At 42.5% G+C, this 24,489-nt stretch overlaps 2 protein-coding genes across 2 annotated transcripts in view; one reads left to right on the forward strand and one right to left on the reverse strand.

Annotated features, from left to right (window-relative positions):
• The first annotated feature begins 1,671 nt into the window (after window positions 1-1,671).
• The window catches only part of POU2AF1 (POU class 2 homeobox associating factor 1), a 63,717-nt gene continuing 40,899 nt past the window's right edge, over window positions 1,672-24,489 (forward strand). The window contains exon 1 of the mRNA XM_074927545.1: window positions 1,672-1,765. Coding sequence (XP_074783646.1) covers window positions 1,672-1,765 — 94 coding nt within the window. The remainder of the gene's footprint in view (window positions 1,766-24,489) is intronic.
• Window positions 7,152-16,626, reverse strand: LOC141970753 (uncharacterized). Its single transcript, XM_074927578.1, has 12 exons — window positions 16,209-16,626; window positions 13,596-13,717; window positions 13,045-13,093; window positions 12,736-12,779; window positions 11,948-12,591; window positions 10,006-10,111; window positions 9,597-9,743; window positions 9,322-9,382; window positions 8,929-9,095; window positions 8,737-8,847; window positions 7,554-7,665; window positions 7,152-7,238 (listed from the first exon to the last, which is right to left on the reverse strand). The coding sequence occupies exons 1-12, from the start codon at window positions 16,441-16,443 to the stop codon at window positions 7,228-7,230; spliced, it is 1,809 nt and encodes a 602-aa protein (XP_074783679.1). The 5' UTR covers window positions 16,444-16,626; the 3' UTR covers window positions 7,152-7,227.

The raw sequence follows: 24,489 nt of genomic DNA on the forward strand, positions 1-24,489 counted from the left end.
AAGGAGCAGAAAGGGGGCTGTACCTTGTGGACTCTCAAATGCTTTATTAAGTTTCAGGGTTTGTGAGGATGGAAATCTTTTTTTTTTTTTTTTTTTTTTTGCCTTTGTGGAGACCTTTGAAGGCAGGTTATTGTGTGTTTCTGTGCCGCTAGCAACCAATTAGCTGTGAATACCTTTCTAGATGTAATTGTGAAGGATTCAAAAACTGGTTACTCATCAGTAGTGAAGGGATCCAGAGGATTTTATTTAAAACAAAGCAAAACCAAGCCAGTCTTAATATTTAAAATCTGCCACTAGATTATTTTTTTGGTATTAATTCATGCTGCGTGCTTTCTTTTAGGTCTGAAGTGAGTATTTACTCTAGGTTACACAGGAACCCCCTGGTTTTATGATTTCTGCAGGTATTTATCACACCACACACATTTCAGTATTTGTCTTGGGAGATCTTGTTATGTTAGAAAAAAAATGAGACTTCTGTAAACTTATTTAGCTAGTGATGATAGATAGTAATAACAGATAGAGATAATTAAGAGCTGGGACCTACCCAGACAGGCTTTTCATGGGTGTAGCAGTGAAGTATGGCCAAGCATGGAGCAGAACAGTGCCTGGGGCCTTCCTGATATCAACTGGTTAACATCGTCTTGGTTTTTCTACCTGAGGAGTGATGATTTATCCACTGGAGCCTAAACTCTTGCTGCTAAACCAAGGGCACCCCAAAACTCTGTCACTGAAGTAAAGGTGAAGTGGCTTCAATGCTGATGATAAAGAGAGAATTGTATCCTGGAAACCCAGGGAAGCAAGAATAAGTATTGTTTCCTGGGCATTGCAGGAAGCTCAACAAGAATCTCCTTCCCCTCAGCATCTTTCTTCAGGGGGAAAAAAAAAAATAAAATCCTGATAACCTCAGTTTACACTCCTTGCTTCTCCTTGAAACCACCTGGAATGAGGGGTGGGGAAGAAGACAGGCAGATGATGGTGTGGTCCTCTGGGACACAGCTGCCACGTGAGCGGCTCCTCATGGATGTAACTAGGGCGAGTAGGGATGCCTGAAACTCCAGCCCACTTAAACTTCCTCAAGACAGAAGGGAATTCTTCAGGGCTGATCCTGCGTGCTCCAGGTGCTCAGCTGCATAGCAGCCTTGTCCTCAGGACGAGTGAAACTTCTGGGTGAACAGACGGATGAAGTGTGCAGCAACACTGAACTGCAGCTCAGGGCTTATGTCTGTACGTGGCTGGGGCAGTCTGGGCCGTAGTGAGTGCTACAGCTTGAGAGAACTCTGCTGTCCAGGTTGAGTGGGAGCCAGTGACCTGTCCTTTTTCTTTTTTTTTTTTTTTTCTTTGCCTGTCCCCACCATGATCCGTTGTCAAAGTGCTTGAGATACTCCGTTTTTCAGTTAGTGGGACTCCCTTCTCTAAATTTATTTCATCTGTCTTGTTGAGCGCAGCTGCAGAAACATGTCTTGTTTTAAATTGAATCATTATGTTTCCAAGTTTCTCTAGCCACAAAGAAAGCAGGAAAAATAAAACTTGATGGGTGAGACTGTTCTAAAGGAATCTGAATCAGCCAAGAGCTCAGCCTCTCCCTCTTGCTTGGCTCAGAAACTTGGCTCCTCCAGCTCTGCTTGCAATTCAGCCTGGTTGTCATCACGTGGGGAGATGTGGAGTTATGGGATGCAGGGTGGTGTAGAGGAAATGTCAATGATTCTTCTTCAATGGCAGCTGCTGATCCATATTCTTAAAAGGGCTGTGGAGGGTTTTCTCAGGTGTCCAACCTCTCCCCAACTCTTTCCTTGGTTCCTCATCTGAAACATCGAATTCTTTTGGTTTGTGTGTTAAATGACATTAAAAAAATTTATTTTCTTGTATGTGTTTTTACTTACGATCGTGGCACTGTTTTCTGTTTAACATGACCTGTTTTAGCGGGTAACACTTCATATGCTTCTCAGCTAAGTTATTTGGGACCTGGGAGCTGATGGCTTGTTTAAACAAAATCCAGCAGCCTTAGGGAGTCTTTGATGCAGTAATTGTGGATATGCAGCAAAGCACAATTTCAAGAACACATTTTGGAGGATAAAAACGAAACAGGAGGTGGATTTTCTGCTGCGGTCAGCCTTGGTACCAGGCTGGTGTGATGGGGTCAGTTGGATCCCTCCAGGTTTGAGATACCCTTTTGCCAAAAAGAATTTGGGTCCTGTTCCATTTGGCATAAGTAGGAGGAAAGAAGAATGCTGGAGCATTCTGCCATCACTAGCTACTGGAAGTAGCTCCCAGAGGAGCTGTTTGCTTAAGACACCTTCCAGAGTTAACGGTCTCTAACAGGCTCTCTTGTCGCCTGCAGAATTTTATGCTGCTGAAAATCTGGGCCGGAATCTCTCTGCTCTCATTCTCGTGTTGTTTCTACTTTTTCAACTTATGTAACACCTAGAAGAGCTTCCACGTGTCTGCCATGCAGTTTCTTGTCAATCCATAAAAATATCTTCCCTAATATTTTATTTTTTTTCTGCAACACCGTGTCACCCCTGCAGTTTATTTTGTGTCTGCGACACGGAGATGAGCTGCAGGGTGGCAATGTCTGTGCTTTGTTTTTCACAGCATTCAGTGGACTAAGTAGTTGTGTTACTGATAATTTCTGGAAGCTAGTGGAAATACATCCGTGTGTACCAGAAAAGCTGTTCAGTAGAGCTCGGTGATTTAGCACTGAGGGCTTTTGCTCTCAGTACTTGCTGCATTTGTGACTGTAGTAGCAGCATCCAAGCATCTGTGACAATGTCCTGTTTCCCTCTGGAACCTTAACATGTTGTTTTTGTGGGAGAAAGATCTAATATTTAGCCCAAGTCCTAGTGAGGTAACAGCTAGGAAAGAGTTTCTGTTCCCTTGCCTCGGGCTGTTTTAACAGATGTATTTGTTCATCCCCTTGCTGTAACTTGTAACTTCTGGTTAACTTCTACTTTTAGTGCTCTGGCTCAAATACTCCTTTTCGCCTCTGAATGGAAAGACTTAGTGAGGAGAGCCTAGAAAGCTGGTGTGGATACTGCAGGATTCTGTCCATCCACCGAAGACCAGAGGTGCTGTGTCGTTCACTTTATCTGCTCTGTGGCCTTGTGGTTATCACTGGTCATAAATATGTGCAGTGTCGATCAGAGAGAGAGAAAACCTTCCATCCTGGCCAGGGCCTTCTCTGAGCCCTTACAAATCCACGACAGGTGTCTCATGAGTTTCCTCTTTCCTGATCAGGAGCATCCCTGAGAACTGCTGCAAGCGCTGGGTCTGATCTATTTATTTATTTTTATCTTTGCTGAATTGCTGCTAATTCAGTGGCAAAGATTTTTATGCTGCTCTTAATTGTGCATGCCAATGCTTGTGTATCCCCAAAGGAGCAGGGAGTAACCCTGCGAGCCAGTGACCGGCGCTCGCTCTGGTATATGGGATGAGAAGTGGGGTGAGGAAGGACAGCAGCTCCTCCGAGTATGGTCTGTGCCACAGGGCTAGACTAGAGCTTGTGAGAGCACACGTGGTCTGGTTTAGAATGAATTAGCTGGAGGACTCATACCACAAATCCTAACCTGGTAACTGGTACCTAGGGGACAGAAGCCCAGTGCTTGGTCCCAGACGTGCCACAGTCTTGCCGTCACCTTGAACCTTATGCTGCTGCTACTTTTGAGAAGGGCCCAGAGCTGGGGAGTTCTGACCCGGGTTGATGATGTCAGTGCGGCTTAGAATAGATCTGAGCCCTGCTCGGTGCTGGACGGGTTTTGTCCTGGGGATGCTTCTGCCATACCCCGCTGCAAGACCAGAATGGAATCTCCTCTCCCTCTGCTAGGGGTGTGGTGGTAACCTGTGCAAATATAGCACAGGACATGTCTCGAGGTCAGGAGGTTGCTCCCTGGACTTCGGCGGCCTGAAATCTTGTTGGCACCGGGACCGCACGTGGAAGCCAATTTCTGTAACAAATGCGAAAGAGGATTTCATGGGAACGCAGGAGCATTTCCCAAACAGTAGGCTGGTGCTCCCGTGTACGGATTCAGTTTGACCTTCGTGGGCGAAGATACTGAATTAATTCTGAGTATTGTAAAATCTTCTGCTGAGATCCTGTTGCCACTGCTAACTGAGCAGGTTTGGGCTGGGACTGTCTGAAGAGATCTGTGGGCAGACTTGTAGAGTGTGTGTGGGGGGGGGTGCAAGAAGCAAAGCTCACAGCTCAGTGCCATCCTTTCCTCTGAGGCAGTCCTGGATCAGTAACGGGCCTAGGCTAAGGAGCTGCCTTGCCAGGGGAGGTTTTCCTTTCATGTTGAGAAGCAAAGTAAAAGCCTTTAATCTGAGACATCAAGATCACTGGGCCTATCTCGTACTGTACATACAGGGCAGAGTTCATTTCAGTGCTGCCCTGCCCAAACTGTTAGCTTCTACTGGGCTACAAAACCTCTCCCCAGAACTCACTTGATTTTTATTTTTTTTTTTACATTTTTTATTCAGCCCAGCTGTTGAGAATAATTGCCTGCAGAAAGCTGTTGTATCTCTTGGGTAGCAATCACACTAGGAGCAGGGGATATGCAAGGCCTCTGTCTAAATGCTAATACCTCTCTTTACTCACAAAAGCAAAAAAAATAGAAAAAAGTCTTGCTGTAGGAATGCAAGTTACTTTTATGGATGGTAGTTCATATTCAAAGCCCTCTTTTAGCCTCTTTTGTTTTAGAAGAACTTGTTGCAGTCAGCCGCAGTGAGTGGCTGCAAAGCTCCACCTTTTTCAGCAAACCCTCATGTTACTTCATCTCCTTAGGTCCACGGATTATTTTTTTTTTCTACTTTGAGGTAAGTTAGTTGCAGGCAAAAATTTTAGTGTTCAAAAAAAAAAGCTGAGAATCAGTTTTATAGTTCATTGAAAGAACAGTTGTTTAGCTCCTAGCTAAAGGTAGTGGGTTAAACCCTTCAGTACTTTGTCTACTCTGAAGTCTGCTTAATTTGCTCTTTTCATGACAGTCGCTTCTGTTGTGAGTATAGTATGGCTATAGTAGTACACAAAAATCAGTAAGTTACATACTGCATGAAACAATATATTTATTGACAGGAAGGAACAATGAAACAATGGAAAAGGTACCTACTAACGTCAATGCGGTTAATGTAGAACTGTGGTAGAATATACTGTACAAGCTAGTTCAGCTTTGAGTGTGTTGAGTAAATGATATATACCAATAGCTTAAGGTTCCTGTCCTTTCACCTGAATGGTTTCCATGTGACTAAAAACTTGATTAATATTGTATTCTTACACAACAGTTTTCCCCACTTTTTTTTTTTAAGATATCCTGTAAGCAAATTCGTTTTTCTTCGCTCAGAGTGCTTATTGATACACCTCTCCACTCATTCACCACCCCGCTTCATTCTTGGTTTTGTATGCGATGCGGAATTTCTTGGTTAGTTTTCAGTGAAAATAAGGAGTCTTTAATTTCAGTTGGATCTGATCCTTAAATCACATCAGTGGAAGCTGAGTAACCTAGAAGATCCTCGTTAGTTCTCTTCAAATGAATAAAAAGTTTTGTGAGCACAGATGTGAGTTAAAATGAAAACATGAAGGAAGAATGAGTGGTGATGGGGGGGGAATAGAGAAAAATCAGAGGAAACTTTGTATTTCCAAGTAAAACCTAGGACAAAAATGGAGAAAGAAAAGACTTCACATGATTAAAACACAAGGGACACCTATAGAAGGAGGTGGATGAATATTCCGTAGTGTTATCAAACTCGTCATGTGAATAAAAAAAGTAATTATAATTTTTTTTAAAAATACTTATTTTTGAAGTATCATGTCTCGTTCAGACTAGAGAAAGCACAGAAGGGTACTATCCAGCTTTTCAGGGCATAACAAACACAGGGTATGACCCAAATCCCAGTGGAATTAACTTAAACACTGTAATTTTTCAGTAAAACCTAATTCACGTTGTGCAACATAGCTCTTGGAGCTTAACACTTAAGCATATCCAATAAGAGGAAAATAACCTTTTTTTTACAAGAAGAAAATGCAAAGGGTTCATTAACAAAAAAATATTCCCCAAACACGCTGAGTACTTAATACTGGATCCTGCAATGGTTACACGTGAAAAATCTCCCGTTTACTTCAACAGGAGATACGCGTGCGAGTTGATTGCTGGATCAGTCACGTTGCGGGTTGTATAAATGTAGGTTGCTCCATATGTAGCAAACAGGGAAGTTTCATAGAAACCAGCTAACTCACAATCAGAAGTTTAAAATAAAATGATACTAAGTCTGGGAAGAGAAGTTGGTTGTTTGGTTGTTGTGTTTTGGTTTTTTTTTTGGACAGTAATTATCTAATTTGCAGGAATTCTACTGAATACTTAGATGTTTGGTGGCACAGAAAGATTTAAACTCCTTGTTGTTCTTGCAAAATTGCTTAGTATAAAAACTATCCTCATAAAGTGTTATATATTTCAGTTTTATAAAGGTTTATTCTTCTGTTAGATCACCCAGAGTGAAAGGAAATGATTCAAAATACATTCTGTCCCAGACTTCACCTACAATCCGTTATTGTGGCAAATTCTGATTGCATAAATAAAGAGCTCAATTTTTGTTGAAAAAACATGCTCAGTAACCGTGTGTGGGTATGTTTTTTTATTTTGGAGGGATATTTTTTTTTTTTTTTTTTCTAGTAAGACTGCCTCAAAGTGTAACAACTCCAGCCTTGGACAAATTCAGAGCCAGGCTGCAGAAGGTATTAAACATGGCCCATCAGATTGTGAATTCCCATAGCTCGTGTTTAAAAGTATTTATTGCCTGAGATTTTCAGCACATCTGAACATTTTGTTTGGACTGTAGAGGCTACTCTTGCACTAGTACCCTCAAGACTAGACTCTGAATGGCTGAAGGGTGTGTTGTTTTTTTTTTTTAAGCTAGGCACCTGCTTTAAAAAATTGTCAAGAGCTTCAGAATGTGAAACACCTGCAACTCAAATGGACTTCAGAAGAGAAGTGCAAGTGCTCAGCTTTGTGAGAAAATTGAGACTTATTCATTTACTGGAGTGTCTAACACTGAATGCCTAACACTGTTGAAACCTGGTTTGAGAGTTTTTCCCGTTTATTAGTTTAATTCTGTGTACTGAGGAGGTCTTTTCAACAGTCAGTTCAAGCTGTAATACATCTGAAGACTTTTACTGTCTGTTCTCTATTCTTCAGCAACAGTTGCAGCACATGGACCATCAGATGCAGATAATAATAAGCCTTATCAGCATTTCCCTGGAAGGCAACAAACCAACAAATATTCAGCTCAATCTACATGCCAAGTGTTCTTTCTAATGCCATATATTGCCCTATTTTCTACTTGGTTTTGGATGAGTGAGGAGCTTTGCAAGCAAAAGGGATTCTGTGCAGAACTCTGGAGTTAATCCGGAGTCTGTTATAAGCTGCTGGGCATCTCTTCCATCAGTTCCATGTGAACTGATGATGAATTGTTCTCTAGTAACGCAGGGAAGGTACTGGAGCTAGCTGCTACGTTACAGCTGAGTTACAAAGACCCCGCCTAGGCAAAATCAGTTTCCTACCACAAAATACCTTTAAGAATTACATCCAAGAGGTCTGAAGATGACACAGGAAAAAGTTCAGCGAAGTTATCTGGTGATGAGGGACTGGGCATTCTTCTCGGAGCATCCAGCAAACTGTAACTCTATACAGATGAAGAAACCAGAACAGTAAATCTCCAGCACTAACAGTGATGCAGGCTTTGTGTCAAGAACTTGTACTGGTTTGGGCATGCCAAGCCTCGATTCTTCCCCATAAGACTGGAGAGGGCAGCATGTTTAATAGTTCAGTCTGTAATAAGATGGATTGAAATAATTTTCTTTTATTGTTTTTTATCTCCTACAGAACATAACTGTTAAGATAGGTTTCTAAATGACTTGAAATGTAGCTTTAAATCTGTATTTCTAATCAAATTCTTATTATACTATGGGTTTCTGTACATGTACACTGGTGGGAACTCTTACCTGACAGTCAAAAAAGATCCTAAAAAAGGTGAAAGGGCTGTAACTTTTAAGAACTGAAGATTTGCTTAATCTTGGACAGAAATACTGGAATCATGCAGCAGGTGGTGCATTATTTCAATAGAGCAGAATTTCATCTTCAACTTAGTTCACCGTTAATCACTCGAGCTTCTGCTTTTTCATGTTTGTGGCTCATTACCTGCACCAGAAATTTAGCCAGAGATGCTGATACCCACTGGTTATCTTTTGGCTGAGTAATGCAGGTTTTTGGGTAGTTTTGCTGTTGAATGTGTGTGCAAAACCAGAGAAAACAAGCTCTTTCTCTTTTACGAAGCTGCTGAGGGCAACGGAACATAGTGGCAATACTTGTGCCTGCAGCATTCCTTTATCAGCAGAGGAAAAATTGCCCTGATGTTGCTTTGGAGTTGCCTCTACCTGGCTTGGTGTGCTGTAAAATGTTGGGAATGAAGCTGTCCTTGCCAGGAGGAGTTAGGATTGGGGACGGGTGTGAGCAGCATGCACCTGCACACGACCGGACTGATTTAAGTGATGGCAAATAGAGCAGTTCCTAGGGCTGGGCTGGGACCAAGAGCTTGCCCAGTGCTTTTTCCCTGAAAAGGGGATTTTTCTGCAAGATAGGGCAAGGCTGGGAGCATCAGCTACTGTGATTCCAAGATGACAGAGCTTAGATCACTGCGTTTAGTTTCTTGGGTACGAATGCTAGAGCCTGTGGAAAAGTAGCTACAGATAGTTACCTCTTGAAGAATGTTCTGTCCTTTAGGTTTATGAGTCTGAAGCAAACACATAAGTTCTGTGTTTTCCTCAATTTTTAAACAGGTCGTGGTGACTTGATGTGAATTTAGTACCTGTGAAAGACAGTGAAACCTGTGATCGCAAAAATAAGGAAAACCTAAGGCCGCGGTAAACAGCCTGCTGCCAGTCCTCACCTGCACCTCGGGCTTTCCTCCCATTTGTAATAAGCAGTTGATTCCCTCGAGGATTTGATCTTTGCGGAGTCTGAGAAACCTTCCGGTGTCAGTATTGATGTCAGCCTTTTGAGATTCTGTAACTAAGACAGTGTGGGCCAGAGCAGCACAGTGTAGCGGCGTTAAACCTGAACAGACCAGAGGAAAGTCAAATAAACCCAGTGCTTGAGCACCTCGCTGGAGTAAACCATCCCACGCTTGGCTAATGTGAAGGGGGGGCCCAGATTGGCTCTTCTCCCAGATCTTTTAATTTTAAACATGATATTGAACGTTCTTTGGCCTAGATAAAAATCTGTAGTCTGAAAATTCTGGACTGTAGGCTCAGCATCCATGTGGTTAGGCTTTTCCTCTTACCATAATGGTCAGTCAGATTCACTTCCACGTACACGCCGTTGGTTTTGCAGTTTTTCAAAACCTGAAACGAAGATGATTGAGATAAGCCCCGATATTTATTTTTTTTTAACACTGCCAAAATACCCCCTCCTCCCTCAACTCCATCTTACTTTAACCACATCAGACCAAAGCTAATTTTCCGGTATAGAAAAACCCTTGTATACTTTAAACAAAAGAACATGCACTTGTTATTTTTGCTCTAATGTGTCTTTGTACAACGTAAAGGACCAACTTGCCTCTAAAACTCTCAAATAGCCATTCTCTGCACACAGATGGAGTGGAGTTTTCCCCAAACTATCCTGTTCATTGACATTAGCTCCTAGGGATATCAGGTCGCTCACCATCAGGTGTTGGTTCTTCTCTGCAGCAAGATGTAGTGCAGTCTAAGAGGAGAAGAATGGGAGAAGCTCGTTGTGAAACGCAAAAACAGTTTTAAAAAAACCCAATGCTTGTTAGAGAAGGAGGTGGGGAGTTGGGACTCCGCGTTCTGTGCCCGGTTGTGCTAATACTTGCTGCACTTCATTCCTGTTTTCCCCTCTTTGCAAGGACAGCAGCCACACATTGTCCAACAGTGCTTGACTGAGGTTTGAAAGATGTTTGCATGGGATAGACAATTACCCTATTCTTGGCAAATTAGCATCCTACCCGTTCCTCTGCATCCTTCTCATTGATCTTATTTAGGGATGCAAATCTCTGTGCGAGCGCGTAAGTCAGAGCTCGTCTTCCCTGAGCAACAGCCTTGTGCAGCAGTCTGGAATAGAACGGAGTTTTAAACAATTAGAAGATAAAGCAGTAGTTAAAATACTCAAAAGTAGTAGTTAAAATACTCGAAAGTAGCAGTGAGAATGTATTTTAAAGCATGAAGTGTTAAGGTTCACAAATACTGGAATCTTGTGATATTTAAGCATTTAGTCTCTGTATTAATAACAGAGTTGATGATTTTTTGTCAGGATTTCTTGGCCCTCCCTTGCTATTATGCCATTCCTCTCCTCTCCAGGAATTACTCCATGATTCCTTTTTGCTAACAATCTCTATTCCCTCCTCTTTTTTTTTTTTTTTTAAAGTGTCCTTAAAAGAGTGTAAGATACCTAAAAATTGAAAGAATAGAAAGTCTCCTCTTGCACTTAAGTATTTCCAAACTGGGGTTCAGTCCCGTGAAGGAAGAGGAGAGCTCAATTTCTTCTGTGTATTCAGTCCTGCTGAACTCCTCAAAATAGTACCAGTATTGCTCCTAAACTTCATCCTTAAAGATTTTTTTTTCTTGTAAATTTGTGCATGTCTTCCTTTCCTCCTGGAGGAAGAGTTAATGCTGGTGTTGATTTTACTTATTTATTTCCCCCTTGTCTTATAACATGATATCAGAATAACTCTGACACTTATTGTGATTTTTTTGGGGGGTCTGCTTTGGTTTTTTTTTAGTGTGGTTTCCTGACATAGTAACTAATATTGTTCACCACTCATTAGAACTCGGAGTCAGCCCATTTGAGACGTAGTGCTGCCTTCATGTGTTCTTTTGAGGGTGTAATCTGATGTTCAAATAGATGTTCATAGAGGTAAGAAATTTTAGCTTGTGAATTTTACACAAACAGGTAGCAAAAACATCTTAGTTTCTTAATTGCGACTGATTTTTTTCCTATGTGAGAATTTTTTTTTCCGTATTGCTTAAAAAACATGCAGGAAATATGGCAGTGGGTGGCTTATTGTAACTCAGTTACAGTTCCGTTGTTTCTAAAAAGTGAAATCTAATTTTATTATTGCACTGAAAATCGTTATTCTGAATGGAACAGAATATTATTCCTGTCCTCTTCCATAAAGAAAGGAAGAGGACAGCGCTGGGCTTAGCTTTCCCTGCACGGGTTATAAATCCCTTAAGTTTGGAACAGGATTATCCCTATGAACAGGAATTAATCTCTTTCCCATCAAGACTGGGACACTTTATAAGTTATGTCACGCTTTCTGTCAATCTGATTTGATACCAGTTTCCCTAAACTAGCTGAACTGTATAGAATCTAATGAAATATTTTAATTTTTTGTTAATAAGCAGTTATTTTCTCTATAAGTGCCATTCTAGGGAAAATGGGCTCAGTAAAACCTTTGCTTTCATTTGATTGCTAATAAAACAGCCACTCCCATAGCAGCATATGTATGTTTTGGTGTAATCCTCTCACCCATTTTTATTACCAGCTAATAATACAAATAATTATCCTGAGAGTGTCTGCAGCATGGAAAAGATCCTTTTTGCATATCCTTTTTTTTTTTTTTTTAGTAGCAATTACTTGATTTGCTTGATTTTAATTTTTTTTTGGTGAATACCCACATATACCCATTCAGTTTTTAGTATTTTTAACGCTGAATTTGTCCTGATGTCAGCTGTAGTTTGGCAATACTACTGCAAATATGGAAGCTTTCTATTTTTTTTTTTACTTAAAACTCTGCATACTGAGGTTATGTTTGAGCTTCCCACTGAGCAAGAAGCCTTTGCTACAGGTGCGCCCCAAACTAGCAGTTGAAGTTAGAGCAAAGCCTCAGCACAAGTGATGCCCCGGGAAGGAGGAAATCAATATATCTCAACAGAAAAATTGGTGACCTGTTGCCATTTTCATCAGGTGCCAGCAGTTTGTCTGCTGGGATGTTTCTCAGCAAACTTTCTTCCCTGTGTAGCTGGAACTGGAAGAAAGAGATGGCAGAGAGATCCTGCTGTGTGAAAGAAATTGGGGTCGACTCCAAATGTCCCTCAGTGTCTGGAAAATTTGTATTAGCTCCCAGAATCGCCCCTGAACAGCCTCCCGATGGGTTGAAGTGTGGAGAATGCCTCGGGAAATCTCTCTGGGGACTTGTACACGCGTCCTGCATCCACCAGCTGCTCTCCTTCTCGCTTGTCCTTGAGAATATTCCTGCTGAGCTGGACTCCTGCACGTTTTTCTGATCGTGATGAAAAGAAGTCTCTACCTCTCCCCACAAGACCGAGTTGAGATCTTTAAAACAGCAGTATGAACGCAACTTGGTTAAGCTGTGGCGTCTTTCCTGCGGGCCACCAGGTGCCTGCTTGCTTCCTCCGGTTCCCCACCAAGAAGTTTGCGGATCTGTGGAGAAGCCCTGCCAGGAGCCGTCTGGCGCAGAATGCAGAGACTCCTTCTTCGACTGGCTTTTGTTCAAATCTTCCTGCAGTACCTCCACCAGGATATCGAGGTCCTCTAAGCCTTTTAGCGTTTGCCCAACGTTCTGCTTGCTCTGAAACGGCAACAAAAAATGGGGAGGGCGGAAGATGGGAGGGGGAGGGAAATCAGACATGAAGTGTCCTGTTCTCACTTGGTGATATAACACGAAATACGCCTGGGGAGGCTGGCAGCGCGGGGCTGAAGGTGTTATGCATACCTGTCTAAGTTGTTTCTCTGTATAAGGGTGAACTCTTCTCTTTTCTGTTGGAAAGAAAGGTAGAAACAAGCTATTTTGAGTAGAGGGGGTAAGTGGTGGTAAAACACATGCAGAAGATATTCTCGTCAGAAATTTTGTCCCAGATAACAGGTAGATAACACATAGATGGTGGTGGTGCACAGCTGTCCTGCTCCTGTGATCTAAGGGGAGCTAGGAACCAGCGTGGGTCACTGCGGGTGAGAAGTGGTCCAGATCTTTGGGAACCTACTAGAAAAGGAGGCTCTGGTACCAAGAGAGGAGTTTCCTAACCTGTTTTTCCTGAGGATCCTTTGGTTACCGTCTTCGTTAATGAGGCTTCCTGAGGAGACAAAAACACCCAACTCAATTTGAGATGCTTGCACGTTAGAGAAGATGAAACAGCGGTAAATATTGTAACATGAACAAAGCAAACTGTGTCCTGTGCTGTGTACTTTGCACAGCAGAGACTGCAGGGTGAATAAATTTCCAGTCTACCAGTTTCTTGGGCTGTTTTTGCCAGCTGTTCAAAAATCTGGGTTGTTAGAGCAATATTGTTATTTGTTCTTGGGCCATCTTTGGCTTGACTGCATGATGCACAGTGTCCAGAGCACAAATGGGTTCTTGCTGTCACTGTCTTAGAAATAATTCCTAGCACAGCCTGTTTAAAATTTGATGTACTCTCCACCTTCATCGAAGGCATTAATTTGGTGGGTGGAAGAGGCAGCAGCTGTAACCTCTCCAGAGCGCTGGCAGAGTGGGAGTGTGATGTGTGTGCACCAGGATGCTACACCTGGTTGTTCACCTCTGGGAACAACCTGTCTAAACTGAAGAAGAGTCCTCACCTTGCTGTGAGCTGGGTCCAGGCCTTTGGAAAGCCGAATTTTTCTCAGTAGTTCCCGTACTGGCATCTTTACTCTCACACCCATGTAGCGCTTCTGAGGGGGATCAGAGCTAAGTCCAGAGTCTGGAAAAATCATAACATGATGCTTAAAGAAACATAATTCTCTGAGCTGTTATCGAATAGTGGGAGTATGAGGTCACCCTGAGAGATGGCCTGCGATTCTGATGTTCATCATCAGTTGTGGGAAATTTCCACATCGCTGTAGATGTTTCTTAGCTCTCCCTACTTCCAGCTTAACAATTAATTTAACGCATCGCTTCTCAGGCTACAACAGACTGTGGGGCCTCACAAAGGGAATTATTTTCTTAAAAAGAAATGAAACAGAAGCAAAACCTAAAGCTAGCTTTGGGATCTTCAGTCTGAGGGCATAAGCAGAGAGCTGAGTTAACCTGCAAATTACCACATGAAGGCTGTTGTCAAATTTTAGGGTGCAGGGATGGTTTGAGTTGTGAGTGAAGGAAGCTGGAAAGAAGGCAATAGGGGCAGGGTAGCAATGCAGAAGGAAATTTGGATGGGTGGTTGGGAAAAAAGGAGGAAAATAGGTTGGATGTTTCTGATTTAGAGCTTTCAGTGGAGAAGAAATAAACATATTCTCTTGAGACTTGGCCTCTGACAGTTTTTCTTGGTGCCCTTCAGCTCAGGGTGCCATACTGACTTAGAGCACATGATCATTTTGGGGGAGTATGTCATCACTGTTTTAGATTACTGCCCCTCTTAGTCATGTTCTAGATTTCATCTCTTGCAGTAAATCTGTCTTTGCAGTTTCCTGTCCTGTGGTTTGTCATGTTGGTATCGGTGGAAAAAATAAGGAACAGAATTGTTTCAGAAACGAGATAGTGATGCTGTGTCCGATGTCTTTCCATGCCTCATGTCTTTCTCCAATGGCTCTTGGTGTGTTTGGAAGTCAATGTGGTGCGATTCAAAGGGAAGCAATGATTTTTCTGTAGTGAAGTGAAATAGTTATTTGAGAATACGTATATAGTTGTCCAAACAAGCTTGTCTTCGTCAAAACAAGCTGCTCTGTAATTGTTTGTGTTAGGTCTCCTTGCATCTTGTACTTGAATCCCCAAACTTGAAAGGCTGGCCCGGATTAGGAGTTTAAATGCATTGCTTTGGAAATACCTTTTATGTAACACTGTGGCCCCCCCCCCGCCCCCAGCCTTGAGAATTATCATCTTCGCATAGGATGCGTTCAGCAACAGCTATAGGCATTACAAAACAACAGCTCTTTTGCATTACTTCAGCGTCTTCCCATTTGGCTAGCACACAAAATACACCGTACGGAGGGCCACTGTTCCAAAGAAGCCCGAGTGTTGGGTCAGAACGTGGGCTACTGAGAATAAGGAGTCATCCAGCAGCAATACTTGCTGGAGCAGGGAGAAGCTTCTCTTCCTAGCACAGCTGGTGGCATGAGGAATGAAAACAGCATTTGTGATTAAAACACCCTTATGATCAAACAACACAGCAGCCTGTGATGAAAAAGGCGTCTTCAGCTTGGGCAAGCAGTTCCCATTACAGGAGCCGCCAGCGTTAGGTAAAACACGAGGTGTCGGTACCAATAGTCCTCTCTGAGCAAAGCCTGTGTGTGATCCCTGGGAGCTGCTGGGCGGGAGGAGAAATGGAGGAGCTCAACGTGCGGGAACGCTGCGCCCCCCCAGGCTGGGGATGTCTCGAAGTAGGCAATATTGGCATGGAAACCAGCCACACAAGATGTGGTTTCTAGTTGCCTGATGTTGTTTCTCTTCCCTGCTTCAGGCGGTGAGGGACTGACACCCCTTCAGCAGGAGGATGTTGAATCCTGAGTGGCAAATAGTGTATTTTGAATATATACTGAATTGCCATTTTGTGCTAAGATTTCTGGCAATGCTGAATGTTTAACCTCTTGCTGAATAACTAAAACACTGGGACCTCGAAAAACGTCGTTTATTTCTCAGACTGCTCTAGAAACGGGGCAGATTCCTTTTTTTAGACTGGTGTTTTGACAATGAATTATTTACTCTTCGTAGAGCATTTTAAAGGCCTCTCTGAAAAGCTTTTTAAAAACACAATGTTGCTCATATATTATTATCTTTCAAGCTATTTTACAATAAAAATGCTATACTATGGATCAGATTACATGCCCAGATCTATCCTTGAAATGGAAGAACTTGGCAAAGGCAACGATTCCCCAAACACACTTTGATGTGACCTTGTAATGTTAATAACTCAGAAGGTCAAATCTATTTGCTGTTATATTCAGAACTTGCAATTCAGAGTGTAAAATGAGCAGCAAAATGCTAAAGAGAGACAGAAATGATAGAACGTTGAGCATCCCTTACAAAACGGAGCAATTTCTGGCTTCAGCAGCAGACCCCAGCAAAATAAAACCAAAACACGAGTAGAAGTGTCCCGTCCATCTTCAACGTTATTGCCACAGAAGCTCAATAAGTGCTGCTGTTGGCACAGCTCTCTCTGAGCACAAAAGGAGTTGCAGGTCGGTGTACTTTACCGCTTTGTAAAAGCAGCAAAAGAGCGTTGCATAAAGTAGAAAATATGAATAAAGTTTTGATCTTACCAGTGGGAGCGGACATATCTCGAGGTTTACGTGAAGGAGGGTGGATCTTGGGACTCGCAACGTTAAATTCAGTTAATCCAGAGTCTGGCAACGATGGGCTCTGTTGAAAACAGCTTTTGGGGCTGGCAGTTTCTCCAGGCAGTGGAGATCCCTGGCCTGGACTATAGCCACAGGTTTCATTTTCACTGTTTTGATTGACCAGTAGTTCAGGACTCACGCAGGCTGTTTGCAACATCACCAATGTGTGTGTGTGTGTAGAAAAAGATGAAAAAGAAGGAGGGAGGAAAAAAGCTTCGGTGGTGTTTTAAAAAAAAAAAAAAAAAAATCAATCCAGTTTCACATTGAGAACATGGTAATTGTATTTAACTCTCCAGTGTCGTTAGCCACTATGAGCTGGGTCCAGCTTCCCTCTTCTTTTTTAGCAGCAAGTTACAGAGTACAGGCAGCCTGGGAATCCCAGCAGTCCCTGGAAACAGCTTTTGAGAGTTTCTTGGCTGCAGTTCTCCCTTGCTCTTTATACTCAGGTATGGCTTGAAGGACGTCAGCCTGGGAAGGCTCCACCCTCTTTCCCAACAATCTGCAGCAGATGATGAAGAAATTACTTTTCCTGAGAAGAGATTGAGTACAACTTAAAAAAATATTTTTCCTTAAGTATGGAATAGAAAAATTAAACTTTGGTTCCTGCAAAGGGCCAGAGTAGGGAGGAGCAGCCTCTGAGTTAGACTGGTTAACAGGATTATGTGAACAAGTAACTAATTCTGAAGTAAATCTTTTGTGAATTCTTTTCTCCAAAAAAAAAAAGTAATTTTTTCCAAGGCTGTGTAAAAGGAGCTATGGATCACAACCTCCATGAAGCAAAAATAGTCTTTCCTTAAACACAAAATTTCAGCTAAGGAAAGACATCCACAATCTGCACAGCTTTGAGTCTGTGAAGAGAGAAGTGCTCCATTAAGGATAATATTGTTTCTGTTTGTGTGGGGGTTTGTTGTTTTGTTTTTTTTTTTTTTTAGCAAGGAAGGAATCTTAAATGTTGTGACAGGTGCAACTATCATATTAAAACTCAATCGGATTAAGAATCTGTTTGGATGGGTACTCCTTGTAGGAAGTCTGTTTCCTTGTCAAAATGAGACTTCAGTACCAGCTGCAAACTTGCTCCTCGCATCTCTGGGAAATACAGTTCTCCTTGTGGGCTACGTTATTTCAACTTAATAATTAAATATTTGTCCCAAATATCTAGTCTGAAAAAAAGATGACCATGCTCATCAAATGCGGCAGCTTCCTTAGCTGTGCCTTGGGAAGCATTCCAGCTTTACTCCCAAGCTGTATTATCTTGTACATCAGACTGAGCAGGAAGCAGTCAGACTTTCGGAAGCAAGTTAAGAGCGATGTTCCATCTGTGTTTGGGTTTAAACTGGGGAGTGACTCCTCTCTATGGACCTGCACAGTGCTCTGTCTCCTGCTTCCTCTGCACTGAGCGTAGTAACTCCGGTCTCAGGGATGTTGAAAGAATTATTGAGGCATCGATCAAAGCTGGGAGATTTGATGCTTGTGGAACAAGCGTAGAGTGAGGAGCCGCTCTGTACGGAGGCAGCACTGGGAAGGCTGTTACCTGGCTCCCCACCCCACAGATTTTACTGTCTAGTGATGTTACTGCATTTGGATCTGAAAAACACGACTGCACGGGGGGGAGGCATGGCTGATGCAGCCACGTGTCTGCATGGCTGCCCATGATTTCAGCTAACGAGGACAAGGCAGCCCTCTCTTACTCCTGCGAAATCCCTAGGGCTCTGTAGGTGATGGTCTGGGCTGAAGGACAAGTGATGAGCCAATATTCCCGTGTCCTCCTTAGTGGGTTGTAACCAGTTTGCTGAAGGGAAGCGATTTGTTAAAGGATATTTCAGAAGTTAAAAGCTTATTTACCTTTCTGACATGGAGATAGCCACACAGAGTGTTTGTTTTGAACTAAGGACACATTCTGCTCTGCTTTGGTAAATATTTTCCTCTTATTTCACCCACTTTGCCTTGTTGATTGTATGAGTCTAGGGCAAGCTGGAGCCAGGGTTCAGTTCCTCAGTGACACGGAACAGTGTGTTACTCTGTAAATGGTACTGTTCAAATCAGTAGGATGAGGTATCGTTTAAGGAACTACTCAACACTTGTATAGGTGGGAGAATTTGGCCTACTGCAGACAGGAAATCGCTGTGGTGAATCATTGCATTTATTGGGCAGTAAATCACACTGGAGATTTCTCATCTTTCTGTTCTCTTCCATACTCCAGCCCATAAGTTGAATGCTTTTCACTGCTTGTTTATAACAGGCGATTACATTCACAGTGAAAGCAGGAACTACGCTGGAAAGGACCGAAATGCATCCCTGTAGCGATGAGGAGGGAAGCAAGTTTCCAAACTAGAAGCAAAAAAACTTGGAATGTGGCCACTACACGAAACGGTCTCCAAGGCTTTAGATTTGCTTAACGGGGAATCTTGTGGTTCTCCTGATTCCAACTTCAATAGCTACCTGACACTTGAAGTGAATACTTCGTTACTCTAAATTTAAATAGCTCTTAGGAGCCTTGTTCTATAAATGAGTACCACTGGAAACGAGCTGTCCGTTTACAGCTTCATCTCTGTCTTTCCAATAGCTCTTTTAGATTTGGACCCTCTAATAATGCTCCATCATGTGCTCCTGTGTACGTCGTGGCAAGGCAGATTTCAGCATGTGCAAGCAGCAGAGAGATTGCAAACGTGGCCCCTAGGATCTGTAGATACTGCTTCAGTTGGTGTCTCGTGATTCTTACAGCTATGGACAGAACTATTTAGCTTATTATCCAGCGAAACCTGTGCTGGGAAAAGTGTTTTCTACCCAGGGGCGTAGAATATTTTCATTATCTTCCACCATTTTGGTGGTTTCTGCCTTTTAACCTACCCTGTACTACCCGGTCTAAGAAAGGGAGGACACTTCAAGTACTGAAGGTGTAAGAAGTGAGGATACAAGTGTGAACGTTGGGGTCAAGGTCTTCAGTGACAGTTTTCTGGGGAAGGGGATGAAGTCAAAAGTCAAACCAGAGGTTTAGTGGCAAACAGAGCTGTCTGAGCCTTTAGGAAAGACTGGTTTGTACTTCATGTCTTCTCATACTCCCCGGTAGGAAAAATGGCATGCTAGATCTTTGGGGGATATTTTTTTTTCCCTTTTTAGGTGTACTGATGTAATTACTCATATACTGATTTAGGTGCTCTGATTACTGCTGTAATATTTGCAGCAAGAATGGCCATTGCTATCTGGAAGTTCTTAGTGGATAACTGTAAATGAAAGCAATCCCTTCCCCAACTAGTTTGTGACGGGCAGCTCTGCAAATCTCTCTCCATGTAAACTTTCAGGTTATGCAGCCAGTGGGTAGAGCTCCTTTTACATCTTTGGATGAAGGATGAATGCTCTCTAGCTTCCTTCATCCCTTGTTGCTACATGTTTCTTTAGCGCACACACCCACTTTAACGGCATTTGCTGGGTTAGGTGTTTGTCTGTCTTTCCCCGTAGATGCTGTTGTTTTGCCAACTGTTAACTCACCTGGCTATGAAATCCTTTGTTGCTAAGCTTTCCTTTGTTAATATTCTTTTTCACATACGTAGGGATGAGGAGATGGCAGGCTTAATTTGCACTAAGGTAGAAAGTCAGCGTAAGGCTTTCCCCTGCACGTGCTTTCGGTGTCTGCTTAGAATACAAATAAAATATCAACTGTTATGCATATAACTCTTAAACATTGTACTACGTAAATAGGTCTTGAACGAAATGGATGGCTACTGATCGAAAGGGCGCTCGCTGAGTAATGAAGCTGTATAGAATTCAGAACTAGTGCAGAACACATGTGAAATTTCCCATCTCCTGGGAAGCAAGTGCTCTGTTGCAGAGGTTCCCTTTGCCTGTCCTCAGTGGAAAGCTGGAATGATGCTGTATTTCGAACAGCTTGCATCCATGCTGGCAGCGAAATGGGGTTGTGACATTGCTATCGAGTTGGTCTCATGTTCGTAGTAAACAGGAATATCTAATTAGCTGTGCCATTGGGTAACTGCCCCTGGGATGTCTGCTGACAGTGGCCTGTACACGATGCTCACAAAGAAACAAACTGTAATGACAGATGCCGGTGCTGAGCAAGCAAACCTGAGCAGCTCTTAGTCATTTCAAGGACCATGAAATATGAACTCTGCTTACCCCTTGCTGCAGTACAAAACTGTGTTGCAAGTCATTCAGGTCTGCTAAGAATGCCTGTTCCGGTAGGCGATGTCCTGCTTTCCTATGGCTTTGAGAGCCTTCGAGATGTTGGGTGAAAGGTGATGTGTTTTTGCATAGCGGTGATTATTTTCTGTCAGTAACCATCCATGCTCTGCTTTCCCTTTAGATGACAGAAATAGGACATGGGCAAGGTCAGCTTTCGTATGTTGTGCCTCCCGAATGCATTCCGTGTTTCCCTAGGGATGCTGTGTGATGTCATCTCATCTTTGCTTTCCCTCGTCATGACCATCTTTCCTGAGCAGGGAGGGTATGAGGGTTAGATCTGAGCTTGTTCGCTTGTGTGCTCGGATCTAACAGAGCTTAGCTCTGCCCTGAAGAAGTCACGCTACCTGCTTTGTACAGACATTAAATTTTTATTTTCAATTTCCAAGAGTTGTCTGCTACTGACTCATCTTTAAGGGCGCTCCATGGTTACTTCTAAATGTTTTCCTTGGATTCAGAGCACCCTAGTGATGACAGAAATGGCATGTTCAGACTATTTTTACCTACCCGAAATATCTTTTATTCAACTGTGGTGAAATTTCTCTCGTGTCAGACCGCTGGTTTGACTCGGGCCCCACAGATAATGAACCAAGAAATTTTTCAGACTGTTTGCACCTCTTCAGACCATGAGAAGTAACGCTTGGTTCTCCTGGGTGACATTTAGCCTCCTGTATGCCGTTGCACGTAGCGGTCAGATGCAGTTAATTGTTGACAACATTTAGTTCTCTTCTAAACTGTGAGGTCAGGTCTTGAAGAATGGCGGGCTATCACGGGTGAAAAAAATATTCTGATCTGCCCATTTTCCATCCCTTAGGGCATCTGGAGATGGGATTTGGTTTCTTCTTAGTACAGCTCTGAGAAGTATCAGTCTCCGTGCAAAAGTATGTAGTTGTGTGCTCACTTTTTCTTTTGTTTCTAGAAAAGATAATTAAGGAGAGAAACTCTGAGCTGCTATAAAGTGGTTCCTGATCAGAACTGTGCTGTTAACCTAAAACTGACACATCTGATCCGTTCTATGAAGCAACAGTGACCTCCCATGGGCACAGATGATGACTTGTCTGCGGTGTGTGTCTCTATTTCATTGGCTTGGCAAATCCATTGTGGAGTTGATCACCTAATCCCGAACTCTAGGCAAGATTTCTCAACTTTCCAAATAACTAACGAGGGATGGTGTTAAGGTGGTTTATTCCTGGGTTTTCTGGCATAGATTTTCATCAGCCTATACCCATCACAAATACCCAGCAAAGCTGAAGGCCAAAGTGTAAGCTTAGGGGCAAATATACATACAAAGACAAAAGGGAAAAATCTCGTTATGTGGAGAATTGTGACGGGGCTCCTCACTTTAACCAGTTTTTCAGTAAGAAAGTTTTGCATTCAGACAGACCTTGGAAAGATGTCGCAAGAAAAAAATTTCCAGATGCTTCCTCTATTTTTTTTTTCCCCCTCTTCTGTTTTCTTTGCCAAAGCAAACCTGTAAGAGCTATACAGAATGGATCTGTACTCTGAAGTCTGGTTTCTCAGCTGACGAGCACTGGCAGATGCTGGATTGTAGAATATAGTTGTTTTCCCAGAGGATCTAAAATGGGGGTTAAGAGAGTAAAGAGCATCATAGTCTGCTGTTACATGTAGCTGATGAAGTAAAACATGCTCGTGATTGACGGTAAGCCTGTTGCCGAGCTCTGCAGAGAAATGATTCAGCCTGTGTTGAGTGGGCTGACGGAAGTTAGCAAAAATTGCTCTGCGTTTGCGGGCACCAGCAGGTTTGTAGACTCACGTCCTATAGACCGCTTGGATTTACTGTATTTTTAATGTGTTGGGACCATCCTGGCAGACTGTGGGACCGGGAATCAGTTCATAGTACTCTTCGATTTCTCCTTTATTTTCTTGAGCTCTCTGCATTCTTTCCAAACATCTGAGTCATCATGACTGTAGGTGGGGGAGAGCATTTCCTCATACTTGCAGAGGTAGGGATGTCTCCGGTGATAAAATCAAACACCTTCCACGGCAGTATGCTGTTACTGTTGGAAATCACAGGGTTGGAAATTTTCACACGTGCCTTATTACCTCACTGTCACTTGGAAATCTGAATATTTAGCGATCCAAGCAAAATGCTTTTTAGAAACTAGGGAAGAGAATAAAGTGTTTAAGATATTTCAGTTTACTCAGCTCTTGCACCGCGTTCTTATTACACTTTGATAGGGCTGTACAGAATGACACCTACTGAGAATAAGGCTCTTAAAAATTTGTTCTTGGCATTATTTTTTTATACCTTCATCGTGAGCACTGAAGCCTTTAGAAACAATGTACATTTAGCTCTTGGGTTCAGACCTAAGTGATGATTGAGGGATGACGGGTTATTGTGCCTCAGCTAGGCTGGACTAAATGTGGAAAGACAGAAACAGTGTAAATCAAACCTACAGGGCTTCTGAGGGGCTTTGCTTCTAAAACAAAAACCGGATATTTTTTGCTTATGCAGAGGAATTGGCACAGGGCAGGGGGAAGCCATCCACATCCATTTCTGGGTGAATATCTCTAAATTTTAATAATGGATTTGCAAACTGACTCTGCTCTGAAATCCACAGATGGTTCATCTTTCAAACAGCCTTTGGATTGTGGAGTACCAGCATCTAACTGCAGCTACAGGGTACCAGTGTGAAGCAATTTCGAAGTAGGGCTCAGCACTTTCTGTTCCTTGTTAAATGCAGATTTAGGCTTGCCTAAACGGTTTTGTGAATTTCTGTAGTTATTTTGGTTGAAGGAGATTTGAGCAGAAAGCACAGGGGAAAATGCAAGTACCTCGGTCTGACTTTTTAAGAAACATTTTAAAGGTTTTTTTTTTTTTTTGTAAAAGTGAAATTGAATTTTAAGAACACATTAAAAAAATAAAAATCCCTACGTTCAGTAATGCATTTTGTGCATTTTGACTTGACCCAGTGAGCTCTCATCAGTGACTTCACCATTCTTGGTACAACCAGAGAACCAAACCCATCAGTTGGCCTCAATGTATAATGTTCCACTTGCACTCACTGAGAATCTATTCGCATTTAATTTTTCATCATCCTTTTAATTTGCAACAATTAAAAAACAGAGCCAAGAAAATCGAGTGAGCAATATAAAATTTTGTTCCTGGTATCCTGAGTTCTATCGCTAGATGGTGCTGTGAATTAGACCGTAGAAAACTCACAAACCCATCAGCTAAAAAAGGAGATCAGCAAGGAGCAGCATAAAGGGGAATATAGATATATAAAAAAGGGTGTCGAAATCTCGTGTTGAAACAAATCTGATGTGCGAGGATTTCCCTGTGATCCCCAATGTTGTTTTAAAATGTACATCAGTGAGGAATAGGGCAGAAATATCATTTTTATTACTTTTCCTTCCCTGTAAAAATTGGTGACGTAAATTTGTCAGCTATTTGTGTTGGTGTCTGAACTGGTTGCGAGTTTCACTGTGAGCTGGGACCAACATTCGGGGGGAAAGGGACAGTGCACTTTCAAAACTGCAGCTGGTCTTAAGTTCTAAATCAGAGCAGTCCAGGTGGAAGCTCAGATGAAAATAATTCATCTCAAAGGATTCATAATTTCATAGCTTCTAAATGTGAGCATCGGAGAACGCAAGGGGCTGCGTACAGGTTCTGCCAGGCGGGTTATGGCTTGATTCACGTGCCCAGACATTTTATTATTTTAGCTAAGCTGGATGTCCCACGGCCCCTTGGACGCTGCAAATCCTCTGTGAGGGCTGTGTCACGCCTGCCGGCTCCCCAAAGATGTCTTGGGTACGCAGAACATCCACATAATAAGACAGCTGTCTCTCACTCTGAACATCTTTAGAACATCCTGCTATAAATATCGTAGCCCCTCCTCCTTTTTTCTACCATCCCTACGCTTCTAAATCTCAAGGTTGAACCATTCTGCTTCCTGGCATTCAGGCCTCCGAAAATTTTTCCCGTTTTGCCTTCCTGCAGCTTACAGGGATGGTTACTGGGTGTGGATTTAATTTAAACCTGCACATCCAT

The sequence above is a fragment of the Athene noctua genome, chromosome 26 (genome assembly GCF_965140245.1).
Source record: "Athene noctua chromosome 26, bAthNoc1.hap1.1, whole genome shotgun sequence".
NCBI classification, from domain to species: Eukaryota; Metazoa; Chordata; class Aves; order Strigiformes; family Strigidae; genus Athene; species Athene noctua.

Excerpts from the sequence above, each read along its gene's own strand:
- LOC141970753 (XM_074927578.1), bottom strand. The coding sequence starts at position 16,443 with ATGTTGCAAACAGCCTGCGTGAGTCCTGAACTACTGGTCAATCAAAAC. Across the intron at positions 12,592-12,735 it reads CAGAGAAACAACTTAGACAG|AGCAAGCAGAACGTTGGGCA; the intron begins GTATGCATAACA and ends TTGCCGTTTCAG. Across the intron at positions 9,744-10,005 it reads AGAAGGATGCAGAGGAACGG|ACTGCACTACATCTTGCTGC; the intron begins GTAGGATGCTAA and ends TTCTCCTCTTAG.